At 43.0% G+C, this 25,098-nt stretch overlaps 1 protein-coding gene across 7 annotated transcripts in view; it reads left to right on the forward strand.

Moving 5' to 3' along the window:
* The window catches only part of TPCN2 (two pore segment channel 2), a 58,936-nt gene extending 50,363 nt beyond the window's left edge, over positions 1 to 8,573 (forward strand). For 6 of the 7 annotated variants that reach the window (XM_050955320.1, XM_050955324.1, XM_050955327.1 and 3 more), the window contains 6 exons: positions 1,538 to 1,611; positions 2,108 to 2,198; positions 2,303 to 2,385; positions 3,370 to 3,451; positions 6,658 to 6,743; positions 7,443 to 8,573. In XM_050955320.1, coding sequence (XP_050811277.1) covers positions 1,538 to 1,611; positions 2,108 to 2,198; positions 2,303 to 2,385; positions 3,370 to 3,451; positions 6,658 to 6,743; positions 7,443 to 7,521 — 495 coding nt within the window. In that variant the 3' untranslated portion in view covers positions 7,522 to 8,573. Of the gene's footprint in view, positions 1 to 1,537; positions 1,612 to 2,107; positions 2,199 to 2,302; positions 2,388 to 3,369; positions 3,452 to 6,657; positions 6,744 to 7,442 lie in introns of those variants that run through there. The other variant, XM_050955323.1, reaches the window with a different exon arrangement.
* The last annotated feature ends 16,525 nt before the right edge of the window (positions 8,574 to 25,098 follow it).

A 25,098-nucleotide genomic window follows, 5' to 3' on the forward strand; every position in this document is an offset into this window, starting at 1 on the left:
AGCCCTGATACAGAATTTATATCTGTGGATATAAAGTGGATATCCGCGGAGCTGCAGGGCTATACCAGGAACCGCAGTGGTGAAAGTAGCAGCATGTTGGGCCTTGGCTTACAGGAGCCAGCATCCAGGCCGTGCAGCTCCTCCAGTGTGGCTGTAGTGTCCCCAGCCCTGTCCACAGGGGCAGGCACTAGGTTCACCAGCAACTGTTCCCGGTTGTGCTAGAGTGTGCAAGTGGCTTGCATGCTCCCGGACAGGAGCCGCACCGCAGTCTCTGCCCCAAGGAGCTTACAGTCTAAGAGACCAATCTTGTGATAGGCTGAGCACCCTCAGTTACCATTAATTTCAAATATTTTTGTTTTAAGTTGGAGTTGAGGATGCTCAGTTGATCTCTTTGCATGATGAGGCCTTATTACATTTATTGTTGATTTGAGACTTATTTTTTTCCAACATTAGTCTGCAACATACATTGTTCGTATCATGTTCATTATTTATTGGCCAGTTTCTCTCTTGACTGTTTACTGTGTATATTTGACTTCATTTCATAGCTGATGTTACAGGACATAAAACTGATTTATCATTGCTAAGCCAGATGCCCCACCTACTGGCAGACTGTGGAGGTGTAGCATCAACTGGATCCACATGTTTAGAATCCTCTTTTATGTAGCTCAGAGTATAGTACCCTTTTCCTTCCTGGGACTTTTTTAATAACAATATAGAAACATGAGAATGGAAATTATCCTGGCATTTTCACTATAAAGCTCATGTTGTCTCAAGACAGCCTAGTAGTAACTCTTCTTCAGTAAGAGTTGTAAAGCATTGACAACTTTCTGAAGGTTATTTCTAAGGCAACTTCTGACATAAGGTAAAATTTTCAAAAGTACCTGAGTGATTTCAAAACATAAGTCCCATTTTCGAAAGGCACTTAGTACTCATTGATAATCAGTGGGAGTTGGTCCTTTTTCAAAATGGGAATTATGCTCAAAAGTCACTGAAGCACTTTTGAAAATTTAACTTGAGCGCGATTACAGCTGTGCTTTTACGAAGGTTTCTGATTAAGTATAAATAACTGATTTAAATTTGGCCATAGCTTAGGTTTGGTAGAAGCTTGCTTTTAGGAAACCCAAGTCCAACAGCAATCTTCCCATAACTTTTTAAAAATCCCAATAGAAATAGTTTTTAACAGCCACATCTCTGTAGTGTTTTCAGTTCAGCCATCACAGCACAGAGAACCAGAAGGTGAAACTTATCATAAAGAAAAGTGACTTCATCATTTTTTTAACAATTCCCTGCTGAATAGACTATAGAAGAAAGCATACAGCATGGAGTGAAAAATAAGTGGGCTTTAAAAAGTTCTTTCAGTTCTAATAACACATGGTAATTTAAACAAATTCCCTTACCTCTGTTACTCCATGAGTTTTAAGTTGATTGTGTTCCTTTTTAACATGGAATAGTCTCTGAGGAGCTTATCTTACAACACCCTAATTTATTTAGTTTTTGAGTATTTTAGTGACTAATGCTAATGTGTATTCCTTTCCAGGTGGTTTACTATGCGTTTGCTATAACTGGCATAGTGCTATTTAAAGGTGCTGTTGTTCCTATGGGAAATATCAGGTAAGGCTTTATTCTAAATGTCCAGTATTTGGAAAGATACTCTTGGTTTTTGAATCTCCACTTTATACCTCTGTTCTTATCTTTCTGGACTCTTTGATAAGTACCTCCATCCACAGTCTTCTCTTCTGTACACTTCTCACTATTATAGTATACTTTCTAATTTGTGGTGGGCCAAGAATCTTGGACTCGCTTACTCTGAGCCTCTTGGTTTTCCCTCCTTATCTGTCTCTTTCTTTCTCTCCAGTCTGTCACTAATCTCTTAAATCTTGCAAGTTTTCCTCCCCTGCTCACTATTCTATTGTTCCAACGTCCCATCACTGTTTTGAGTCTCCAGAATGCTCATCCCCATCTTGGAAATTTCAGACCCTTTTCTGCTTTCTCTCTAACTAGTGCTCTCTTTCTGCCTGTGTGGAGGTACTCAACTCAATGCAAGCGTTCTACCTATAGAACAGGGTATAACATATTATAATAACATTACACTCTAATTTCATTGTAGTGTTGTCAATACAACATCTGGTAACAGGACTTTGCAGTGTGGGACCTATGAGCAGTTGGAGTATTGGCCAAACAACTTTGATGACTTTGCTGTGAGTGTGGTTGCTAGTAGATTATGTTCTGTGTTTTCTGAAGATGTCTAAGTAGGACAGTTAGTGCAATAACCACTCAACCTCTGTTTCATCTTGTTCCTTAGGCTGCAGTAGTAACTCTCTGGGATGTCATGGTGGTGAACAATTGGCAAGTTTTCCTGGATGCATTTTCAAGATATTCAAGTCCGTAAGTAATAAAACTGCTACCTAAGAAGACCCTCCAATGGAGTATTATCCTGTGTTCTAATCAACATAGTTCTTCAAAGTAAATGGGCAGAAACTATAGGCAGATCTCACATATTATGATCTGGGAACAGGAATTGCATATGAAACTACTGCCTGCCTGCTGCTATGGAGCTGCCTCTATTCAAATCCACCTAAGTATCTAGTAACCAAAACTTGCCACTTAATGGACAGCTGTTTATTGGTCTATGTAAATTGGTAGTCTCAGTCCAGTGCCCAGTGAGCATCGCATTTAGCAATAATTTGGAGTCTTTGTTGGCAGTTGACTTGACCCAGAATTGAATTGACCCTGGAGATTGGACTCCATATAAGTTTGCTTCACACGCCTGGGCTCCTTTGAGGCCAACCTTGAAATGTGTTGGTAGATCACTGTGGGGAAGCTTGTGTTGCTGCCGTATCAGTTCTGTAGATAAACGGAGGTGTTCAGTCTCCCGTGTTGTCAGTCTAGCATCTTTCATTCGCATTAAGTAAACATGGATAGTTTAAGAATCTTGATGTACTTTAAGTTAATTTTTCCTTCCTTTGGTTTCTCAGTTGATTAAAGCACAATGTACTGTACCATGGCAGTTTTGCCATTGACTTTGGTGGAGCCAAGATGTCACTTCATATTTCTTTTTCAGAATTCAGACTCGGAAATTGATGTGATAAGAGTGTGTGTTTGTGTGACGGGTGGGTTCTGATGGGGGACAGTGTATTTATCTCTCAACTGATTGAGATCCAAACTTAACAAATGGTTTCTCCCAGACTACTGTTTTATTTATGAAAATGTTGAAGCTTTTCACGGGGAAAAATGTAAGTCCATAGCTTTGAACTCTCATGGCTTTTTAAGGGGGCAGGGGACAAACATTTACATTATAAGGTGGAATTGTTAGTCTCATAATATTGTACACATCTTTATTTTTTTTTCTTTAATATCCTCCTTCTCTAGGTGGTCAAAGGTCTATTTTGTAGCCTGGTGGCTAATTTCCTCTGTCATCTGGGTCAATTTGTTCGTAGCCTTACTTCTGGAGGTAAGGGAATGAGTTTTAGCTGTAGATTCTTGAACGGTGTGAGAATTTTTATGCAGATCTATTGGAAGTAGAGTTTTGCCATTATGTGAAGTTGAGCACTCAGTGATGGAATAAATCCAAAGCTTGTCCAGGCTTAAGAGGACATCTAGTGATAAGAGTAATTATGGACATAATACTTAAATTAACTTTAGAGAATATTGTCCATCCAATATCCTCTAATTGGAGTGAAAAGAGAACAGTTATTATTAGCATGAACTGTCTCAACTGTTCTTGTGTGTATCTGGTCACCCCTTGGCACATGAGAACTGTATTAAGCTGGAGGGTGTATTTTCTGGATGAGGTCATACAAACCAAGGTTCTGCTTGCTTTGTGTAGACGTTAAAGATTCCGGAGCACTCATTGCAATAGTAAGTATTTTTTCCAGGGTCTTTTGGACCGCATTTTTCCTGCACCCTTGTTGTATGTTACACTATTTGCTGGTTGGCCATCACTATCTGCCCCAGAGCTGGTTTGCATTTTATTGGTGCTGAATGATTATAGTTGGTAAACAGCTTTGAAAGGTATAAATGTAATGTGTTCTCAGGGGCGCCTCTAGACATTTCGCTGCACCAAGCACGGTGTCATGCCACGGGGGGCGCTCTGGCGTTCACCGGTCCTGTGGCTCCGGTGGACCTCCGCAGGCACACCTGCGGGAGGTCCATCAGAGTCGCGGGACCACGGACCCTCCACAGGCATGCCGCCGAAGGCACCCTGCCTGCCGCCCTCCTGGCGACTGGCAGAACGCCCCCCACGGCATGCCGCCCCAAGCACACGCTTGGTGTGCTGGGGCCTGGAGCCGCCCCTGGGTGTTCTTATTTGCCATAAGTACCACAGACTTGCCTGTGTGCTGTACTTACCTGTGTATCTCCAGTACTAGTCACCTAGGCTGCAGGTTGTGGTGGCCATGCCCATTACAGAGAGAACTGGCTCAATAGGATTCTAGAAAAAGCCATTCCCGTTTGCAGAGGCTGTGCCATGGCTTTCCACTCCTGCAAAGGCACTGAGGTCAAATCCAGAGAGACTGGCCTGATTTAAAGAGGTTGCCCTCGAGAGCAGGGGTTTCAAACACAGGGCTCACGGGGTAATTTTCTGCGGCCCGTGAGCTCCTTCTGGTCCCCCCGCCTTCCCCCAGCATTTACCTAGAGCGCCTCCAGCCTGATGCACACCAGGGGAAGGGCAAGCTCTCTGCCTGCCTGCCCTGCCCCCGCGCCGCCCTGGGAAGTGGCCAGAACGTGGGGAAGGTGGGGGCACGGAGGTTTGTGTGTTGTCCTTGCTTCAGGCAGCACTCTCAGCAGCTCCGATTAGCCATGGTTCCCCATTCCCAGCCAATGGGAGCTGCTAGGGGCGATGCCTGAAACAACAGCAACATACAGGCCCCTGTGCCCCTTCTCGCCCAGGTTCCGGCTGCTTCCTGGAGCGGTGCTGGGGGCAGGGCAGGTAGGCAGCCTGCCCTGGCCCCAGTATGCATCGGGCCAGAGCCCACTCCCCCGAACCCCTCCTGCAGCTGAGCCCCCTGCCGCACCCCGCACTTCAACCCTGCCGAACCCCGCACCCCTCCTGCACCTGGACCCCCTACCCAAAGCCCCCTGCTGCACCACGACCCCCTGCACTGAACCCCCTGCCGCACCCCGCACCCCTCCTGTACCCCAACCCACTGCCATGAACCCCCTGCCCCACCCCTCCTGCACCCTAATCACCTCTCGTACCCTGCAACTCTCCTGCACCCCGACCCCCTGCCCTGAGCCCCCTCCCGCACCCTTCCTGTACCCTGACCCCCTGCTGTACCCCTCCTTCACCCTCACTCCCAGCCCTGAGCCCCTGCCACACCCTGCACCCTGACCCCCTGCCACATCCCTCCTGCACCCCGACCCCAGCCAGAGCCCCCTGTCACATGCCTCCTGCACCCAGACCCCTTGCCCTGAGCCCCGTGCTGCACCCCGCACCCCTCTTGCAGCCCACCCCCCTGCCCTGAGCTCCCTGTGGCACCCTGACCCCCTGAGGCACCCCTCCTGAACTCCACACCCCAACTCCCTGCCCTGAGCCCCGCCACATCCCTCCTGCACCCCTGGAGGCAGGGATGGGGCGGAGTTGGGGTGGGGATTTTGGGGAAGGGGTTGGAATGGAGGCAGGGAAGAGGTGGAAAGAGGCGGGGCAGGGGCAGGGCCTCATAGAAGGGGCACGGCCAAGGGTGGCAGGGGGGTAGGTGTCAGTAATGCGGCCCTCAGGCCAATGTACTAGTCTTCATGTGGCCCTTGTGGTCATTTGAGTTTGAGACCCCTGGTCTAGAGCATGGTGAGGATTAAGCAGGTTTTAAAGGTGATGTTGAAATTAGTATATAAAAATGTTGTCATGACAGGCCTGCAGCTTTACCAGTCATTTGCCTCTGCATCCTTTCTGGAAGTCTAAATAGCTACCAGGTAGACTCTGGACTGCCAACATCATGTCTGAGCCTTATCTATGAGCATATTGGAAGATGTTCTACCCTTGGGGACAGCCCTGCAGAGAGATCCATTGGCTTCTTCAGCAGATTTGAGGCATAGATCTGGTGTAATGGCTTGGAGGTGGCACTGTGCGGCAGGAAACTTTGTTTCTGCACAAGTTGTCCATCCGCCTCTTGTCATTGTGTAAATCAAAGCAAGCGAAGAGACAAGCCAGAAAATATATTCTTTCTTTGATAAAGCTGTGACATTTTAACTTGAAGTATGTCAAAGAAATTGCTTTTCAGCTGGGGGGAACTTAAGCAGGTGAATGCTAGCAGGCACATTTTACAAATGTGATATTTAAATTAGGGAATGCAGTTTGTACACTCTATAGGACCCAGGAGTCCTTCAGTCCCTTTCCTCTATTTTTACCTCCACCATCTCACTGTGTGACCATGAGCAAGGTACTCATCCCTCTCTCAGGCACAGAAACGTAACCAGTGATGTACCTCAAAGCGGTGTGTTGAAGTGTTAAGTTAATTCAGTGGAGTGCAAAGTAATATTTTTATTATTTGGTATTTTGGTTCATTATTATGCACCTCATATACATGTATAACTGGCTCTAAGAACATTCCTGTTCTGGGCTTTAGGGGGATTTATACAAACTAAACCATGGGGAAAATATAAAACTTTATGTCTAAAGATGCTAAAACTAGCCTTTTATTTTCTTTCACCTTCCAATTCCAGAACTTTATTCACAAGTGGGACCGTCACTCCCATCGGCAGTCTCTCTCAGAAATTGAATACCAGACAACGGTGGAATTAATGTTCAGGTGAGTGGATAAGACTAGGATTAGGACTAGGTGGATAACAGCCTATTTTTAAGGATGTTAATCTCCTTTTCAAAGACCGTGTTCCAGGTGGGAACAGGGTTTGCTTCAAGCCTGGTGAGTAAAAGTACAAATCTTTTAGCTATTAGCCTGGAGCAGTCCTAAAAGTGCTTTCCCTATGCCTGCCATGACCTGGCTTAATACCTAACCTTTAGGAACATTCCACTCATATGATGCGAGGAGAACAGGTGCTAATAATGAAGGACTGCTCTGGGTGGGAAGGGTAAAACAATCCACATTTTTGGCTTTGTGTTAGACTGTGGGTGGAGAGTTGATCGTGTTGCATAAATAGAACTTGTGGTACAGATTTAACGTGCAACGGCTGCACTGGGAGCATGTTCTCATTTGACGAGTTTTTTCAGGAAGACACATCCATTAACCTCAGTTATGTTGTACTGTGTGCAGGAAATTGCTTCCCTTCTCCTTGTGGGAAAACAGCTGCTGGTTTCTATGACACATTGTAGTGTAGAAGGATGGATCACTCGCACCGGGATGCATCATTAGGAAGGATCAGCCTGTTGTAATTGAGATTATTTGCTTCAGTCTTGAAATAGGGATGTTACATCTCAGTATGAATGTTGCAAAAAAATGTTGAAAAATCTCCTTTGCTGCCCTATGCAACTTATGCTTTTTTATTTGTAGGGATGTTTTGGAAGAACCTACAGAGGAAGAGCTGATGGAAAAACTGTACCAGCATCCACACCTGCAATTGTGTAGATGACAGATTGGTGGGAGGACCAATTTATTCACGCCTTTTTTGCAATAATGTTGTCAGCTGGAGGACTGCCATTGCCGTGAAATGGAATGGATTTTCTATAAAGTGCTATTAACCTGAAACCTTACAGGAAAGCATGTAACATTTTAGTTGCCATTTTAGTTTGACTCTTGAACTACACCTGCAATGCAGAGAACTCTGCAGGGAGAACTTTTTTAACTTTTTTTTAATCGGCTCCTTTTTAAAAAAAATATTTAAATTCTTCTAATTTGACTTGATTTTAGAGTCATTTGATGAGAATATGCAGCTGTTATTTTTATTAAGTGTCAGGACAAGGAGTTGTAGACTATTTTATTTTGATTTTTTTTTTAAGAAGGAAGAGAGTATTAACATGACAGTGCACTTTAATGCAAACACTTATAACCACTGTGCTTGCTGCTTTTTTGCACCATAAATAATGAAACTGCCTATTCTGGCATTCAGTGTGTGCCAAGGACAGTGCCTTGAAATTCTTGACTGAATTAGGCAGTAATGCTCTAGATTCTCAGCCTTTTTGTAATAAGGGAAATTGAAACACTATTTTTATTGAAATATGATGCCAGCATTCTTTTGTTTACTAAATGTTCATAATTATACAATCCTGTTCAAAAGTTCAGGTCGAAGGTGGAGATAGTCTGTATCAGTTTCCTTTTTTTGACCATTGTTAAGGGTTGTGCCCATGTTGTGGTTGCATTATATTGATAACACTATCAAGATCAGTATAATTTTGGATGGAACAATCATGGCCTTGGTTTGCAATCTGGAATAATTAAGCTCTACTTTGGAGAAAATATCCTCCTGTTGCTTTGAAAATGAGCTCTTCCTTTTTGCATTCTGACAAGTCTTGTTTTCCCTGGGTTCATACTTAGCCAGAGTTTGTTTACCTCTGCAAGAATTTTAGTGGAAACCCTGTGTAAAATATATCATGTATCCTTCTTGGGTGGATGAGGAGCAGGCAATCATGTTCAGGCTTCCCCTTATAAACTATACCTGTATATAATAAATTGATTTTTAATTCAGGGGAGTGATACCAAAATCATTGGGGGTCATCTTACCTTTTTTTTTTTGTTTTTTTTTTAGCTGGATAGGACCAATCCTGCAAGGTGCTGGGCCCCCCTCAGTTCTCACTGTAGTCCATGGAAGCTTTTGTGTGCTTAGTATTATGCAAGATCATATCCTTTGTGCTCTTTCCATTTGTCATGGTCACATACGATACCACTAGCTTTGGTCACCCATCTAGCCTTTGGTGATCCATCTAGCTGTTGGGTAAATAACTTTTTGATAATACGTACATACATCCTAAAATATGTCGTAAGTGGTAACGATATGTCCCGTTTATATCGTAGTATCACTCTTAACAAGGCATTTCACCTTGGCTCTTCAGGTCAGGTAACCCTTGAATTATCCAATGCATTTGTGATTGATCCTGTAAATAACATTTGTTAACAGTTCTCAAGTCCCTTACTTGAGATATTTGTAATGAAAATAGACAAATCAACTTCAAATACACGGTTGTGACCAAGCCTGCAGTGACAAGGGCATGGATCAGATGACTAGATACAATAAGTCGCTTCTGTTTCTAATGTCTCTGATCCATTTAGTCACCAAAGGATTTTAAGTGGCTCTGCAGTTGTCATCCCCATTTCTTTTCCTTTCTCAGCCATTCCCTGTCCCGAATTAGTCGTCTTTCTTTCCTATTTTCTCTCTAATGCTGGTAGCTGAAACAAATTTTGGCTGGGATTATGGGGCATTTGATCTCAATAGCACATTTCTGCACCATCCATTTTCCAGCAGTGTCTAGAACATGCTTTGGGAACACAGGGTTTCCTCACCCACTGTATAGTTGTACTTATGAAACAAATATGAGTTGAACTTTAAGTCACTCAGGAAATCATTATTTGCTTGTGGGGTCACCTGTTAAGCCATCCTCCCATGCAGTCACCCCTGTGTTTTCTGCTAGCCCACTTCTTAATTCACTCACTCTGCGGCTTCAGAAGCTGTCTTTTATTTTCACGGAGTCTCAACCTACTGTCTGTCCCCATTTCTAGCCTCCCTTCCTTTCTATTTCCAGCTCCATCCTACCGTGGGATGTCCTCTCTGTGGTGTACTAGCTGTTTTCCCCAGTTCTGGTTAAATATTTATTGTATCATAGATGTCAGAGATTGGGGAAAAAAGGCCTATTAGGTCATCTAGTCCTTGGAATCAACACAGGATTGTTCCCTATTTTCTAGCTTTTTTTCCCAGTACAGTTCGGCAACAAGACACTCGCACAGTTGAATAGGTTCCCCTATCTGATGCATCTCATCAGTAAGAAGTTGGCCTAATTTTTTCTTAGTTTAGTGTAAGCCAGTTACTCCTGGTTGTTACTCTTTAACCACATTAAACAGTTCCTTTCTTTCCTCGTTTCTATCCTCTGTATACTTGGTGAATTAGGTATGTCCATCCTGCAAAGTGGGGCTGTCAGTTCCTCTATGCCTGGGATGCTCACCTTTCTATTTTGGCTCTTCTTTTATTTGGCCATTATGTTCCATTGTCTACCAAAGTAGCATAACTTGATGTTCATATAATCTTCATAACTCATGTTTTCTGTATGCAATCCTTGCACGTGGACAGATGTGCAGAGAACAGTCTCTTTTAGTGCTTGTTTGTTTGTTGTTTCTATATTGGATTGGGAATGTAATGCAGAACTACATACAGGAAATAGCGTGTCTAATATAAATTGTACTGTAAGAGGTAAATGACTGTAATATAACTCATGCTTTAAATGCACAGAGACACAAACAGGAGTGTATGTAACTATGAATAGGAGTAAATCAGAAAGGTTAATTGATAAAAATGTCCCTTTTATTCCATTTTTCCATTTACGTGTTCTAAATGTTGAAGGACCTCATATGTAGTTTGATCATCTGAAGTGTTGAGCTCTTTCCATGACATGTTGAGCACCTTCCACTCCCACTGATTTCAGTAAGAGTTGAGTGCCCGGCACTCCTTTGGCTCAAACCTACATAGAATTACCATGTATGCTGTGTTGCATAATCTGGACATAGGCTTGTTGAGGGTGGGTAGATGAGAGACAGACAGACAGACAGACACACACACACATCTGGAAGAAATGACCACTTGAAAGCTTTGGAAAAATGTATTAAAACCATAGTTTGGATTCTCATATGTAGATATAAAACCAAATTTGTTGCTGTATCCTCCGAGGATCTTTTTTCTTCTGGTTTGCTTTCAAAGCTGTTCTGTAGAAATGGCAAAAAAAAAAAAATCGTCAACTCCATTTTAACAAATCCATGACCCAGGGAGAACTTTTCAGTGTGATTACTTTGCTTACTGTTGCCATCCAAAACTTTTTAGTGACAGCAGGATTGCACCTTAGATCTTCCTGTTTCAAAATCACTAGCCTCCCCCCACCCCTTCAGCTAAAGGAGAAGCGTATATACAGCTATTGCAGTATCAGAGTTTAAGGGACAAAAGCTGAGGAGTTCTGACTCTATTCAGTAGGAGACAGTACAAGCACACTGCTCTATGGGGAAATGTATAGAAGAGATTCTGTTCAGAGCTGCAAATGAGATTCTGTTCAGAGCTGCAAATGAGACAGGTGGTATAATCCTGTTACTATGCACGTGTTACAATGCATAGAGAACAGCCTACCATTAGCAGGTAAAGTATAAGAGCTTGATTGAGATGGGGGAAACAGACCATAGTTTCTCTACATTTTTATTAATATCTGTACTGTGTTGCTGTGTGTAAATCTTTTCAGCTGCACAGTTTGCTGCTTTTGGCGAGCATTTATTTTCTAGGTTTTTGGAGCAATAGAAAAAATGATTCCCAGTATTCATTAGATATCCCCAAACTGCAAGGTCAGGTTGGCTTAAACACTTAAGTATGTGCTATCTTTTATCCTGTGTAAGTTACAGGGTTTATCTTTTCACTTGCTGGTAGACCACATGTGTTGGCAGCTATGCATACTGTTATGGTCTTAGAAGCTGATACCACTGCTTAATGTTCCTTTATCTAAATAGAGCAGAGGTTTTCAAACTGTGGAGCATACCTCATGAGGGGGTGTTGAAGAATGTTTGGGGAGGGGCAAGTGGAGCAGGACCTGAGCCACGCCCTGTGGGAGAGGGAGTGCCACCTCCACCCCGACTCACCTCAGCAGGCCGCTCAGCCTGTGGGTCAGTGGCAACATCCGCCACGGCTGCTGATTTCCGCTTCCAGCAGCCTTTGCACCCAACACTGGCTCCACCCCCAGAAACAGTCATACGGGCCTTCCTGAACCCTGAAAACACGAGGTGGCAGGGGCAAAGGGGCAAGTATTGCCCTACCCTAGCAGTGCAGTCTGGCTGCAAGGTAAAAGTTGCCCAACTGCTGGGAGAGCCACTGGTAAGTATCTGTGTATTTGAAACTTGCAGGTGTAGATAATTTAATTAAATCTGTGCTAAGGTCTCTGTTAGGTTTATGAGTAGGCCATCAAGCATACCTTTGCATGTGTCTGTTTTGTCTGCGCTGGGGGGAGACAACCAAAATTGAAACTCAAAGTGGGGCTCAGTTCAAAAAGTTTGAAAACTGCTGAAATAGAGACTGTTTCAGTATTCCACCTGCCTCACCTGCATCTTTACTTTTTATGAAAACCAGCTGACCAAAATAAAAGTAGAATGTGTCAATCTGCTCTTCTACTTTTCATAGGGTTTTACCATCTTAACTTGATTGTATATGGGCCCAATTCAAAGCCTGGTGAAATTGGTGGGGGGCGTTCCCATTGCTTTAAAGGGCATTGGCTCAGGTCCTGTATCAGCACTCCTGGGCAAACACTTTCAAGCTTTCATTGTGAACCTGTAAACTCTGAGGAGGAGGATTTGGGGTGTATGTGAACGAGACGGTGTGTGTGTGTGGATGGAGGGGGAGTAGATGGGGCTTTGTGCATATTTCCACTCTGAGCATCTTAATTCAACATTTCATTTTCCTTGTTATTGCTGAACTAAATCCTAACTGCTATAAACAAATAAACATTGATTGGTAAGTCATTTACTTTTGTTTCTATCTCATATTTCACAAAGTTACACATAAACATTTGGTCATTTTCTCACATCCTTCCTTAATCCTGTTGTGTATAGTTGGCTTATTCTGCAAATTTGTTATGAATAGTTTTTCTGTTTTGTCTTCTCCTCCCCTGACCCAGTCTCCCAATTGTTCGTTGGCTCACCAATTTATTTATGTTTTGTTTTTCTAAGATGAAATGTGCATATTTGTACACAATGAAATCCTGCAAAAATCAAAAGGGATTTGATAATGATAACCAAATTAAAACTTAGGATAAAACTCTGTTTCCTAAACCAGAAATGAGAACTAAACACTTAGGAACCTGAGACACTCCTGAAAATTAGTCACATACGCATTTTTTTAAATTTTACCCTTAAAGCTTTTTTTATATGCAAATTTTCTGTTTTTTTTCCAGTTAATACATATGAAAAAAGATACATAAATCATTAACAGTAATGTAATATATGGTGTTTTGGATTATAACTGTAGAATATTATAGTATTTTTTTTAATAAGAGTTTAAATAAAACACTTTCCACCTGCTGATCTCAACAGCGAAGATTTCTAAGAGTGACTAACAATTTTGGAGGCCCGGCTTGAGATACCTTAGACTGGGGACCCGATTTTCAGTAACTGCTGTGCATACAGCCTCTGAAAATCACTCCCCTTTTATAAAAACAACAAGGAGTCCGGTGGCAGCTTAAAGACTAACAGATTTATTTGGGTATAAGCTTAGAAAGTGGGTTCTTTACCCACAAAAGCTTATGCCCAAATAAATCTGTTAGTCTTTAAGGTGCCACCGGACTCCTTGTTTTTGTGGATACAGACTAACACGGCTACCCCCTGGTACTTGTCCCCTTTTATAGTCTCAAGTTGAGCGCCCAAAAGTTGCACTCAAAATCATTAGTCATTTGTGAATATCTGGACTAACAAGTTTCACAATCATTAGCTGAGCGTCACAACATCCCTGTAAGCTATTTTCCCCATGTTACAGATAAAGTGAGGCATGAGAGATTAAGGGCTTGTCTACACTGGCACTTTACAGCACTGCAACTTTCTCACTCGGGTGTGAAAAGAGCCCCGCCTGAGCGCAGCAAGTTTCAGCGCTGTAAAACACCAGTGTAGACAGTGCACAAGCGCTGGTAGCCACACTCAGTGCTGGTAGCTACATCCCTTGTGGAGGTGGGTTTTTTTAGAATGCTGAGAGAGCTCTCTCCCAGCGCTCTGCCGCGACTATATAAGCCACAGCAGCACTTTAACGTTGTCAGTGTAGACAAGCCCTAAGTAATTAGCCCAAGGTCACATGGGGAGTCTGTGGCTGAGGTGGGAATAGATCCCAGATCTCCTGACATCCTTAGCCACAAACCTAACCTTTCTCCCTGTAGATTGGAGTGCATGTGCCAGAATTATTCTCTCTGTCTGCAGAGTTGTTGTGTTTTCTGAACATTTTCCCTAGTTTCATGTTGGGAAAACAAGTTTAAGAGACTTTATTTGTTTTTAAACTAAATACATAGTGATGTATGTAGCAAACTGTTTAAATGGCCACCTAGAATTATCTCCTTTGCAGAGTATGTGAAGAATTTCAAGACTTTGTATAAAATGTAGTTGCTAGGTATAAGAAGTGTGTGTGGGTTTTTTTAAAAAGTGCCTTAGTGGGCTAACAAACTACTGCATTCCTGGGGGAAAATAATGGTGTGCAGTTGCCACCACTGGGCATGCATGTGGCTGCCAAAGATGGAACTTATGCTATGTCATGAATTACCCGTGTTACTTATTACGGGGGGGAAACCAAAATGTCTGCTATTGCTCACAATTATGATTCCAACCAACAAAAATATTTACTTGGAAGTACAAATGAAACACACAGGCTCTAAAACATTCCAGAGCCATTTCGATTTCAGTTCTGTGGTTTCAGTGAGACAGACAATACAGTATCCTGAAGTCACATTAATGCAAACGCTAGAAGAAACAGGCTGGCAAGAAATCAGGGTTGTCGATGGTTTTATTAAATTGGACTTGTCAGAATCTCAGGTTTTCATGAAGTTTATTAGCACGGACTCTTGTATCTAATTTCAAACTTTGAATTTTCATACTAAGCATATTAAAAAGTTTGCTCTGAATTCAAGATATGAATTTTTGTAACTTAAAACTGCGATTGCGCAAAGACAGATCCCAGGCTGTCCTGTTACTTTTTTTTTTTTTTTTTTAAAAAAAAGCTCAATATTAAACATTTTCTTAAAAAAATACTGGGTCATCTGTATTGCAGTAAGCTGGCAGAGCAGGTGTCTTGGCTTTGTTCTGTGTGGATACTTGGATGCCCCCCTTCACACTCAAAGCACCTCCCAGCTACTATGGATTTTCTTCAAAACATCCCAGTGAGGTAGGAATGTATTACTGTCCCTCTTTTGCAGAGGATCATCCAAGATATTTGGTGGCCTGCCCAGGGTTACATTGGAAATCCATGGGAGAGCTAGGAATTGAACCCAGAGTCCCAGTTCACAGCCTTAACTGCGAGGGAAGCTTCATTCTTTCTTTACAATACAGTAGCTGTGAATTTCAGGTGTATGTTGTAAAAAGATGTTGACATTTCCATCTTAACTGGTTCATAATTTTGCCACTGTGCATTCTTAAGTCTTCCATGTTACTCTTGTTTGTTTTTGTGTAGCATTTTTTTATTCTATTTTAAGTCCTTCCCAAGATGAAGCTCAGTTTTTAGACAATAGAAGGAAATCTGGCAGAAATATCTTGGAACCTCCAGACCTGAAGAACTAATTGTGGCTGTTCTATCAAAGGGAGAATTTTAAAGATTTGCCATCTGATTTACAAGTATTAAGGCTTTTGACTGCAGATGGGCTGGGACTGGCACGCCAGATCCCCATTCCCATCTCCTAGAACTTAGCGCATATCCAGGATTCACTCAGTTGTGCAAATACTGTATTAAGAATATACAAAACCTAAAGGGTGAATACCACCCAACACAAATATTTGTCAGTCTACTCTCATCCTTGGCCTGCACACTCGCTTTAGGAACATTTAGATCCACTTCTATAGCATCTGCACTTCACACAGTTGATATTGTTACCTTTTTTAAATATAACTTTCATATTCTAACACATGGGACATAAATGCAAAGGATCAGATTTTTTCAGAAGTGCTGCACACCTACAACTGCAAATTGAAGTTGATCAATGGAAACTGGCTCTGTGCCTGTGTGTGCTCTGTGCTCGCATCCAAATTGTTGAATTCTTCTGCAGAATCTAGCAGACATAACAAGATCCCATGGCTGGAAGTTGAAATCAGCAAAGTTCAAACTAGAAATAAGATGCGATACACCAGATTGGATATCTTTCTAAAATATATGCTCCAATTCAACTGCATTTATGTTGGGCTGGATGCAGGAACTGCTGAGTGAAATTCTAAGGCCTGTGTAATGCAGAATGTCACACTGCACGAGCATAATAATCACTTCTGGTCTTACCACATGCTTATGGACAACAGAGTGAGTCTGTTACCGTCCTGAAGAGAAGTCTGATTTTGTTCTATCGAGAATTGTGATGCAAATCTGTAATGCTCTGGCATCAAACTGCTGCAGAGTTGGGCCATGTCAGTATGGCAGGGTTCTCTATAATAAAGATTCTATTGAGGTGAGCAGGAGAGCCAGTCTAACCTGTATTATTTTTCTTAAGTTTCTTTTCTGCATTTTGGGTTGAATTGATTCCAAATCTAATGTGCTGAGCTGTTGCCAGTGCTCATTTTATTAAGTAATGGTCTCAGAAAGTAAAACCTGAGTCTTTAATGTGGCCTCTCCTACCTGTTTTAATACCGGTGAGAATAATCTTATATTTCACCAAAACTACATGTATTTAGTTTCCAGCATCCTGGATAATTGATGGTTCCTAATAAAAGACTTGAACAATCAGCTGCTATAGAAAAGCAACTCTAAAGAACTTCAACTTTAATTTTACAGAAAAGGTGTTAAACCCAGATAATAAAACTCAGATCAAAGTAGCCAACAGAAGGGACCATAAGAAGAGCAGATTGTCCTTTAAACTTCACCGTGTTGTGCAGGCTGCCACCTCTCTCTCTTTCTTTAATCAAATTTCATGAAAACGCAAAGCTATTCTTTCCTAATGTAATTCAATCGGCGCCCTTGGCTGGATCAGCAGGAAAAGCACCTGCCTTGCTTGCTTTAGGTTTGGATGACAGATCCTGGTTGTCTGATAGCAGTTGGTTAATCCATAACCCAGGCATGTGGCCCCAACACCACCTGTCATCCAGGTGAGTGTTTAACCGTATTAATACCAAATATAATACATCTTGACTTTTTTATATTAAACACACAGTGCACCCAATGATGATCATGAGTAGGAGTATTTAATAAAATGAGATCATAAATATCTAACGTGCTTTTTGTTGAGCAGTAAAATTGGTCACATGCTGTAACTGAGGTCTAAAGTTAACTTGGTCTCTGGGCCTTCTCTTAGGTAGATTATATAGGCTAACAGAGAACACTTTCAAAGGCTTTCCCTCCCTGTGTTTATCCTTCCTTTGTCCACTGGCCCTTCCTCCTGCCTCCATTCTTGTTGTAATATCTACTGCCATCAAGCACTGCACTGTTAACTTAGGCTCTCATTTGAAACAGCTGCATGTTGGAGACCCTCCATGGTGCCTGTTAAACCTTTGTCTGAGACATTTTCCAAAATACCTGCTTCTTGTCTAGTCTCTTGAATGCCTTTAATATAATCCTCCTGGGACCTGTAAAATAGTCTCCTGTACTACCTAACTGTGTAGTGAAGTTGGAAAGTAAAGTGTAGCCGGGCATGCTGACCTTTGGGGCCCATCTTTTTTACATCCAGAAGCAAATTTTCTAAAGCTTTCAGCATGATTTGGTTGGCCTCGTATCATAGTAGGACACTGCTGTGAAATTAAGCTTTGAACTTCTCCAAAGTTTAGAGGTCTTCAGTGTCAGGAACTCAGCTGGCTCCCAGCACAGTTGCCTGGCAACCCAATGCTGGGCCCAAGGAGTGCTCACTAAGTGGCTGTTCTTCCTGATTGGACAGAAGAGCCAGCAGATCATCATTTAAGCCTCATAGCAACAGCAGCATAGCAGCTGCTCAAGGCATTCTAGGCTGGCAGCTGCACCAGACCTGCGTCCTGTTTTCTGCACCGGTCCTTGCTCCAACCCCTCACTCCCCTCCCTGTTCCTGCTCCAGCCTTAGTCTCTATGTTCCTCTGAACACCCGACTCCTGGCTTCAACCACTGGCTTGTCTTCTGACCATGACTCCAGTTCTGGTCTGACTCCTGAATCCGAACATTGGCTTGTCTCCTGACCACAACACCAATTCCTCCTTCTGGCTCTGCTCTGACCTGTAGGCCTGACTCCTGTTCCAAACCCTAGATTGCACTGACTAAAACCTGGTGTGTGACAATTTGAGCAGCCCATTAAAAGATAAGAAGGGACATCACCTTGTGGCATGGAAATCCCCTCTGGAAGGGTCCTGGTAGGAACCCAACTCATCCTCTCGGAAGTTGTTGGGATCATGCAGGAATTGCAGGCTCAGATTGCCATGCTGTGTGACCGGAATGCAGTCCTTCCCATGCAGGTACAAGCCCAGGCTGCAGTTCCTGTTCCCCGAACTTTTGCATCCACATCCCGCGAGCCTAGCATGCCCTTACCCGGTGAGTCCAGTGGGGACTGTGTCGAGTGTCATGGGTTCCTTAATCAGTTCTGTTTCCAGTTTATTTTGTGGCCACACGTGTATCACGTGGATCAGTCCTGAGTGGGATTAATAATGAGTCTGCTCAGTGGAGAGACCTTGAAATGGTCCTGCTGCTGGAGATGTCCAATTCTTTCCTTGAACATTTTGAGAACTTTGTACAGACAGTGGTGGGTATCTGTCTTGACCCTAATTGGGAATGTACTGCAGAAGCTGCTCTCCATGCTCTCTGACAGGGTCCCTAGTCCATTGCTAATTATGCAGCTGAATTTCCATATCTGGCCACAAGCAGCTACTGGATTGAGCTACACAGTGACACCACTTTGGGCAGGGCTCAATGACTCAAAAATGAACTAGAACAGGTGGGACATCTGCCTAACCTGGGAGCGTTAATTGGTCTTTGCACTAGGATTGATGTCTGGCTAACAAAGTGGACCCCAAAAAAGGTGTGTTCCCCGACTTCTGTCAATCTGAACTCCATCTCCCAGAGCCCCAGCTGCCTTACCAGATCTTGAACTGATGCCAGTCAACAGAGTCTGGCCCCATCTCTCCAATGAAAAGAGCCATTGCCAGACGTTAGGGTTGTGCCTGTATTGTGGAATGTATTGTGGAATGCCCAGGCACGTTGCAGCAGGATGCCCAGCCTAGAGCTGGCCAATCCCTGGGTTGGGAAATGCCAGGAGGGTTGGGTTGGGCCAACTCTCCACTTCTCCCCATAGTGAAGTATGTTACTGCCTATCCACCAGAATCTTGGCAACATCTTTTCTAAACACTGCCACTCTTCGTCTCCTTCATCTCTGGCATTCTACCCTACCCAATATTCACTTAGAAGCCTTGGTCAATTCAAGTGCCTCCAGCAATTCACTGACCAGAACTTTAGGAGGCATTGGATCCTAATACTCTGCAAGGACTTTCCTTAGCTCATTGGGGCTATTGACAGTCCTTTCTCCAGGTTCCATCACACATCAGACAGGACCCTAGGAGGTCATAATGCTTGGTGGTTGCGAAGAGATCATGGGGTTATGCATGCTCCGCATTTACAGGTTGTCTTTGTTGTCCCCTGGCTTGTCACATGACCCTTGAATCCACTGACAGTCATGGTCTATGCTCTTCTCTTCCCTGTGGTGCCCACGAGCATGGCTTGCCAGCCAAGACTGATCAAGCTTTGTGAGGTGCTCGCTCCAGCCTCTGTGGGATACAGAGCTGCAAAGCATGGGTTCATCAGCAGTGCCTGAAATTTTTGCCAAATATAGGGAATATCTCAAGGTATTTGACAAACAGAAAGTGGACATTCTTCTACCTCACTGTTATGATTACCCCATTGATCTCCAACCAGGCATGGAGGTTTCTTTTGGACACACATCCTATCTGAACCGAAGTGCTAGTCCTCTGGGAATATCTGGTGGAAAATCTGAAGAAGGGGTTCATCCACCCTTCAACTTCCCCAGTGGGAACACCTATCTTCTTAATGGCTAGTAAAGAGGCTCCCTCTGACCTTGAGTCTAATATTAAGCCCCCAACAAGATCACTGTCCACAGTCAATATCCCTTCCACTCACAGGCAAACTCATGGAAAGACTCTGTTCGGTTAGGTCTTCACAAAGGTAGACCTGCATCCAGTACACAATCTGTTCAGAAACCAGCAGAGGGAAGAATAGAAGACAGCATTTTAAACCAGATATGGCCATTTCAAATACTTGTTGAGATTGACCCCTTGGACTTTACAGTAGGCATTGTCCTTTCACAATTCAGAGGTCCTTACCAGCTGCTCTGTCTCTGTGCTGCCTTCTCTTGGAAACTGACTCCTGCAGAGGAAAATTAGGACATGGGACAGGGAGGTCCTGGCCGTCAGGGCTGCCTTTTGAGGAATGGCATCATCTCCTTGAAGGGGCTGAAGTCCCTGTCTGAGTTCGGACACATCACAAGAATTTGGAACATCTATAGACAATATGTCAGATTCAATGGGCCTTCTTCCTCTTTCAATTTGACTTCACAGTTATGTCCAGGGTCTAAGAATGGGAAAGCAGATGCCTTGTCCTGCAAGGACAAGTACTTTGAAGTGGAGCAGGAAAACTGCCATGTTTAAACCTTCCCACTTTGTCTGTGGGATCATCAGTGGTCATCTAACAATTACTATCCATTCTCTTCTCCCAAGTGGTCCATTTGCAGCCCCAATCTCATGGGCTGTAAGAACCACCAATGTTTCTCCAGAAGCGCGATCATGGTCTTGACCTCCTATGGGAATTTCATCACAGATACCCCGAGAAGCCAGGGCCTCTAGGAGCAGTCCTTGGGATGGGTGCAAAGGAGTGGCACTGTCAGGAATTCAGCTGGCTCTGGAGTCTGGGTGCTGTCACCTGGAATCCCGATGATCTTGGCTAGGTCCAGTGAGCTCTCACTAAATGACTGTGCTCCCTGACTGGACAGAAGAGCCAGCAGATCATCATTTAAGCCTAATTGCAACAGCAGCACAGTAGCTGCTTGATGCATTCTATGCCCACAGCTGCGCCAGATCTGCTTCCTGTTTCCTGTACCAGTCCTTGCTCAGTCCTGCATCTGTTCTTGCTCCAGCTATAGTCTCTATCACCCTCTGAATCCTCTGACTCCTGGCTTTGGGTGCTGGCTTCTCTCCCAACCACAACTCTTTCTGCTTTCTGGTTCTTTTCTGACCACTATGTCATACCACCTACCCTGGTGTGTGAGATTCAGTTCTGTCCATTTGTTTAGTTCCATCTCTCTATTTCATACATGGGATTTCTGCTTTATGCACTATGGTGTTTTACATGGGTTCTCACCCGGGAGTCATGAACAGATGTTGGGGTGGAGTTCGGAGGGCCATCACCAACTTGCTAAAAGGGAAGGAAAGTCCTGGTTAAGTCATGGCTACATGGAAAAGGTTAAGAACCACTGATGTATGTATGAGGGAGACTTTTGCATACTTTCCCCCTACCTGTATAACATTACTATCTTAGCTCTGTTTTGAGAAGTTCCTGTAATGTTAGTAAAAATATAGTTGTCAGGAAAGAGCCCATTTTCTAGAAGAAACTCTTGATATAGTAGTTGCAGAGTTGTACACTAGAACCTAGTTCATGCCAATTATCTCCAGCTTTATGGCTGCAATGGGTATCTCCTTCATCATTGTGCAGTTAAGGGGGAGGGATAGCTCAGTGGTTTGAGCATTGGCCTGCTAAACCCAGGATTGTGAGTTCAATCTTTGAGGGGGCCACTTAGGGACCTGGAGTAAAAATCAGTACTTGGTCCTGCTAGTGAAGGCAGGGGGCTGGACTCAATGACCTTTCAAGGTCCCTTCCAGTTCTATGAGATAGGTATATCTCCATATATTTTTTTTAAGTTGTCCCCAGAACTGATGCCATCATGTAAGAGTTAGAAAGGGTGGGATCCCGTGAGGATGGAAAGTGTGTAGTGGCAACATGAAGAGGCCATTTACTCCAATAAGAGCACCAGTTCTCGGTGTGTCTTAATCTCATTGTTCTAATTTCCTTATTTAGAGTTAACTGCTTCTTTTAAGAGCTCAAAACTGGGAGCCATGTACTCAAGCATGTCAACCCTGCTCTGCCACTGATTTTCTATGGCCTTTGGCAAATCAATTCCACAGTGTCCCCACCTGTAAAATAGGGATAAATGGCTGCCCTCATTAGGGATATTGTGAGGATTATTTTGTTCCTGGGCCCAATTCTCATCTGCCTTGCACCATGTGTTTTCACTTACTCCTGTGCCAGGTATGTGTAAAATGATGCTGGTCTAAATAGACCAAACGTGGTAGAAAGAGAAGGATTATTATTCCCATTTTATAGATAGGTAATTGAAGCACAGGGAAATTAGTTGATTTACCCAAGGTCACACAGAAAGTCTGTGGCTGAATTGAGCATTGAACCCAGATAGCCTGAGTTTCATAAAACTGCTTGAGAAGAGATCAGTCCAAGCTTGTGATGTGAGGTCTCCACCAAACATGTCCTAATTTTCTGTCAGTTCTATGCAGGTGTATTTATTTCCGACATCACTGGTGCTTCTTCCCTTAAAGGTGTGCTCAATGCATGATTGACAGTCTGACCAAGGAGAGCCGGGCATGCTGACCTTTGGGGCCCATCAGTAAATGGGTGGAGGAGGCTGCTCGTGAGGGACTGACCAATTTCCAGTGTTGAGCAATTTCAGGCCTTTTTAGAGAGCATGAGAGGTTTTGCAAGAATTCAGGAGGCTCAGGAATGTTTCCCTTTTTGGCCAGTAGAGGATGCTGTGCTGCAGACAGATGAAGCTGCTGGAAAGGCCTGCCAGGGGAGTAGGTGGATGCAGCAGACTGCTGGGGGGAACTGGTTGTGTGAGCGAGGATCAGCGTTTGTGTGTGAACATTTTTGTGTGCATTGCAAGGCTGAATTTTCAACCCTAGCTGTCCCACACATGCTGGATATAGGCAAGGAGAAATGAGAAATTGGAAGAAAAAAAATTGCCCAAAAAATCATGATTTCTTTTTTTTCCTTAGGATTTTTTGGATTTTGGCTCATGATTTTATACTCTTGGGGTAGTCAAGACTTCACTTCCCTGTGCATGTTGTTAGTAGAGGGAGTTCTGGACCCCAGCTTAGACCCATCACAAGCAATGTATTTAATGGCTGTTGTTAGGTTGTTTGATCAGTCCATATGAATACGCTTAACGGAATGCTGTCAACACTGTTAGGTGCTGAGGTCCAAAACTGAAGTTCAGTGTAATACAAGATTTAAAGTTTTACAAAGCCAAAACTTAACAGAAATGTTTTCACACAGTTCAAAAAATATCGTACAAAGTGTTTGTTTCTGCTGAAGCATTTCTAGCCCAAATACTGGATTTGTGCTTGCAGCATAAAAACCAAAAAAGGAACCCCACAATCAACAGCCCAGTATAGTTTCACTATCCTAGGGGTATGGCTACACTAGACAGTGTTCAGCAATGCAGCTGCACTGACACGGTCGCGCCGCGGTAAGCTCTATAATGTAGCCGTTCTCCTGCCAGCATAGTGCTATCCACACTGTCGCTTCTGTTGGTGTAACTTATTTGGGGGGGGTGATCTATTCACCTTCCCTGAGCAACATAAATTATGCTGACATAAGCTGTAGTCCAGACATAGCCCTCGCTGAGTAAAATGTAAACAAACAGTATAAACTGTGAAAAGTAAATGAGACTTTAAAACAATCTTCACTTTCAAGAATCTAAGGTATTATCACAGATAAAAGAGTAAACATTTTTCACACCTTTTGTGGATAGTTTTAAAGAAATGAGCAATTTTATTTTATTTGTTTCTTATGGGTATAGATTTTAATTCACACTTTTGGGAAAAACACAGCGAGCACTCTAGGGAACTGTGTTCTTTTTTACATTGGGAAATTGCCAGCATATTTTAGGTGCTACTGAAAACAAGAGTAATGAAAAATCTGCTTAAAGATGAACTAAGCACTTTTAAGCTATATTTAAATTTACTGGCCTAAACATTCCAAAATGACACATTTTTGTTGCCTCTGTTTTTGGATACTCAGCTTAAGTCTGTTGGAGATTCAACTTGAGGCTACTTAACTGTTGAGCACCAGCCCTCTGAAAATCAAACCCCTTCAAAGAGTCTCAAGCTGAGCAGCCAAAAACTGAGACCCTGAAAATCATAATTCACTTTTGAAAACTGACTTTTCTACGAATTCAATATATAATCTTGTACCTTTTAAAGTCCACTAATTTGAGCAGATATACATGTCAGCATTATTAAAACATGCCACAAACCTTGTAAAAAGAAAATGACTTCAAATTGGAATAACTTGGTTCACTTTCTCTATGCGTACACCTACGTATTACGATAGCATTTCTTTGCCATTTACTTAGTTTCCTTTAAAACATATCTTTCATCAGTTTTCTAATTTTCTATGTGATTTTTATCATTAACAAAGCTGAACTGTTAAACTGTTTCACAACAACTTTTGAAGACTGCCCTTAAAAAATGGTTTGAGGTGGGGTTAATCCCAAGATTCAACCAGTGGTGGTTTCCTTTTGTCCCTTAGATCTGATGGGATACTACATGTATTCATATAACATTGCCAACTTAATTTAGGTGCAGTAATAAGGACTCAAACAAGTTGTTCTTTGTAAAGAAACCAAAGAAACAAACTGAACAGGGCCTAAGTGAAAACAGTGAGGGAATCTGTGTGTCTGGCATTGACATAATGCTGCGAAATCAATGCTTTGATCAACTATAAAGCATAACAGCTGTGTGCAAGGTTTGCTGTGGTTAGCTGGCATTATCTCTTGCGTAAAGTAAGTACATTGTAAACCAGTAAAAATTAACTGCCAGAGTACAATGCTGTTTTTGTGACAGGGAATTCAGATGAAGTTTTGCGGCTGTTGGCAGATTGATAGAAAGAACAGAGGTATTTGCATACAGGTGAAGAGAGGCTGCAATGTGCCATGCAGTCCAAGTCACTGAAAGTATGCAAAGTGCCTCCAGCTGTGAGCACTGTCTGTTAATTAACTTGAGAGAACATCTTACCTGGCCAGTTACGGAAGTGGGGGAGGCTAAGAAATGGGCAATACCAAGAAAAGTCATTGGATGGCAGCAAAGCATTTATCAGTTGGTGTTGCGAATATTAAAGCTCCTACAGGGTTAAGCCAAAAGGATTGTAGCTTGGCATAATTTTAATGCAGGTAACTGGGAACAGTGTCATATTCTAGGACAAGATTTCAGCATGGCCTATGTGCTGAGAGAAGCGTGAGGAAGAGTAAGAACCTCTCCTTCCCCCCCACGCCTATATGTG

The sequence above is a fragment of the Gopherus flavomarginatus genome, chromosome 5 (assembly GCF_025201925.1).
Source record: "Gopherus flavomarginatus isolate rGopFla2 chromosome 5, rGopFla2.mat.asm, whole genome shotgun sequence".
Lineage (NCBI taxonomy): Eukaryota > Metazoa > Chordata > Testudines > Testudinidae > Gopherus > Gopherus flavomarginatus.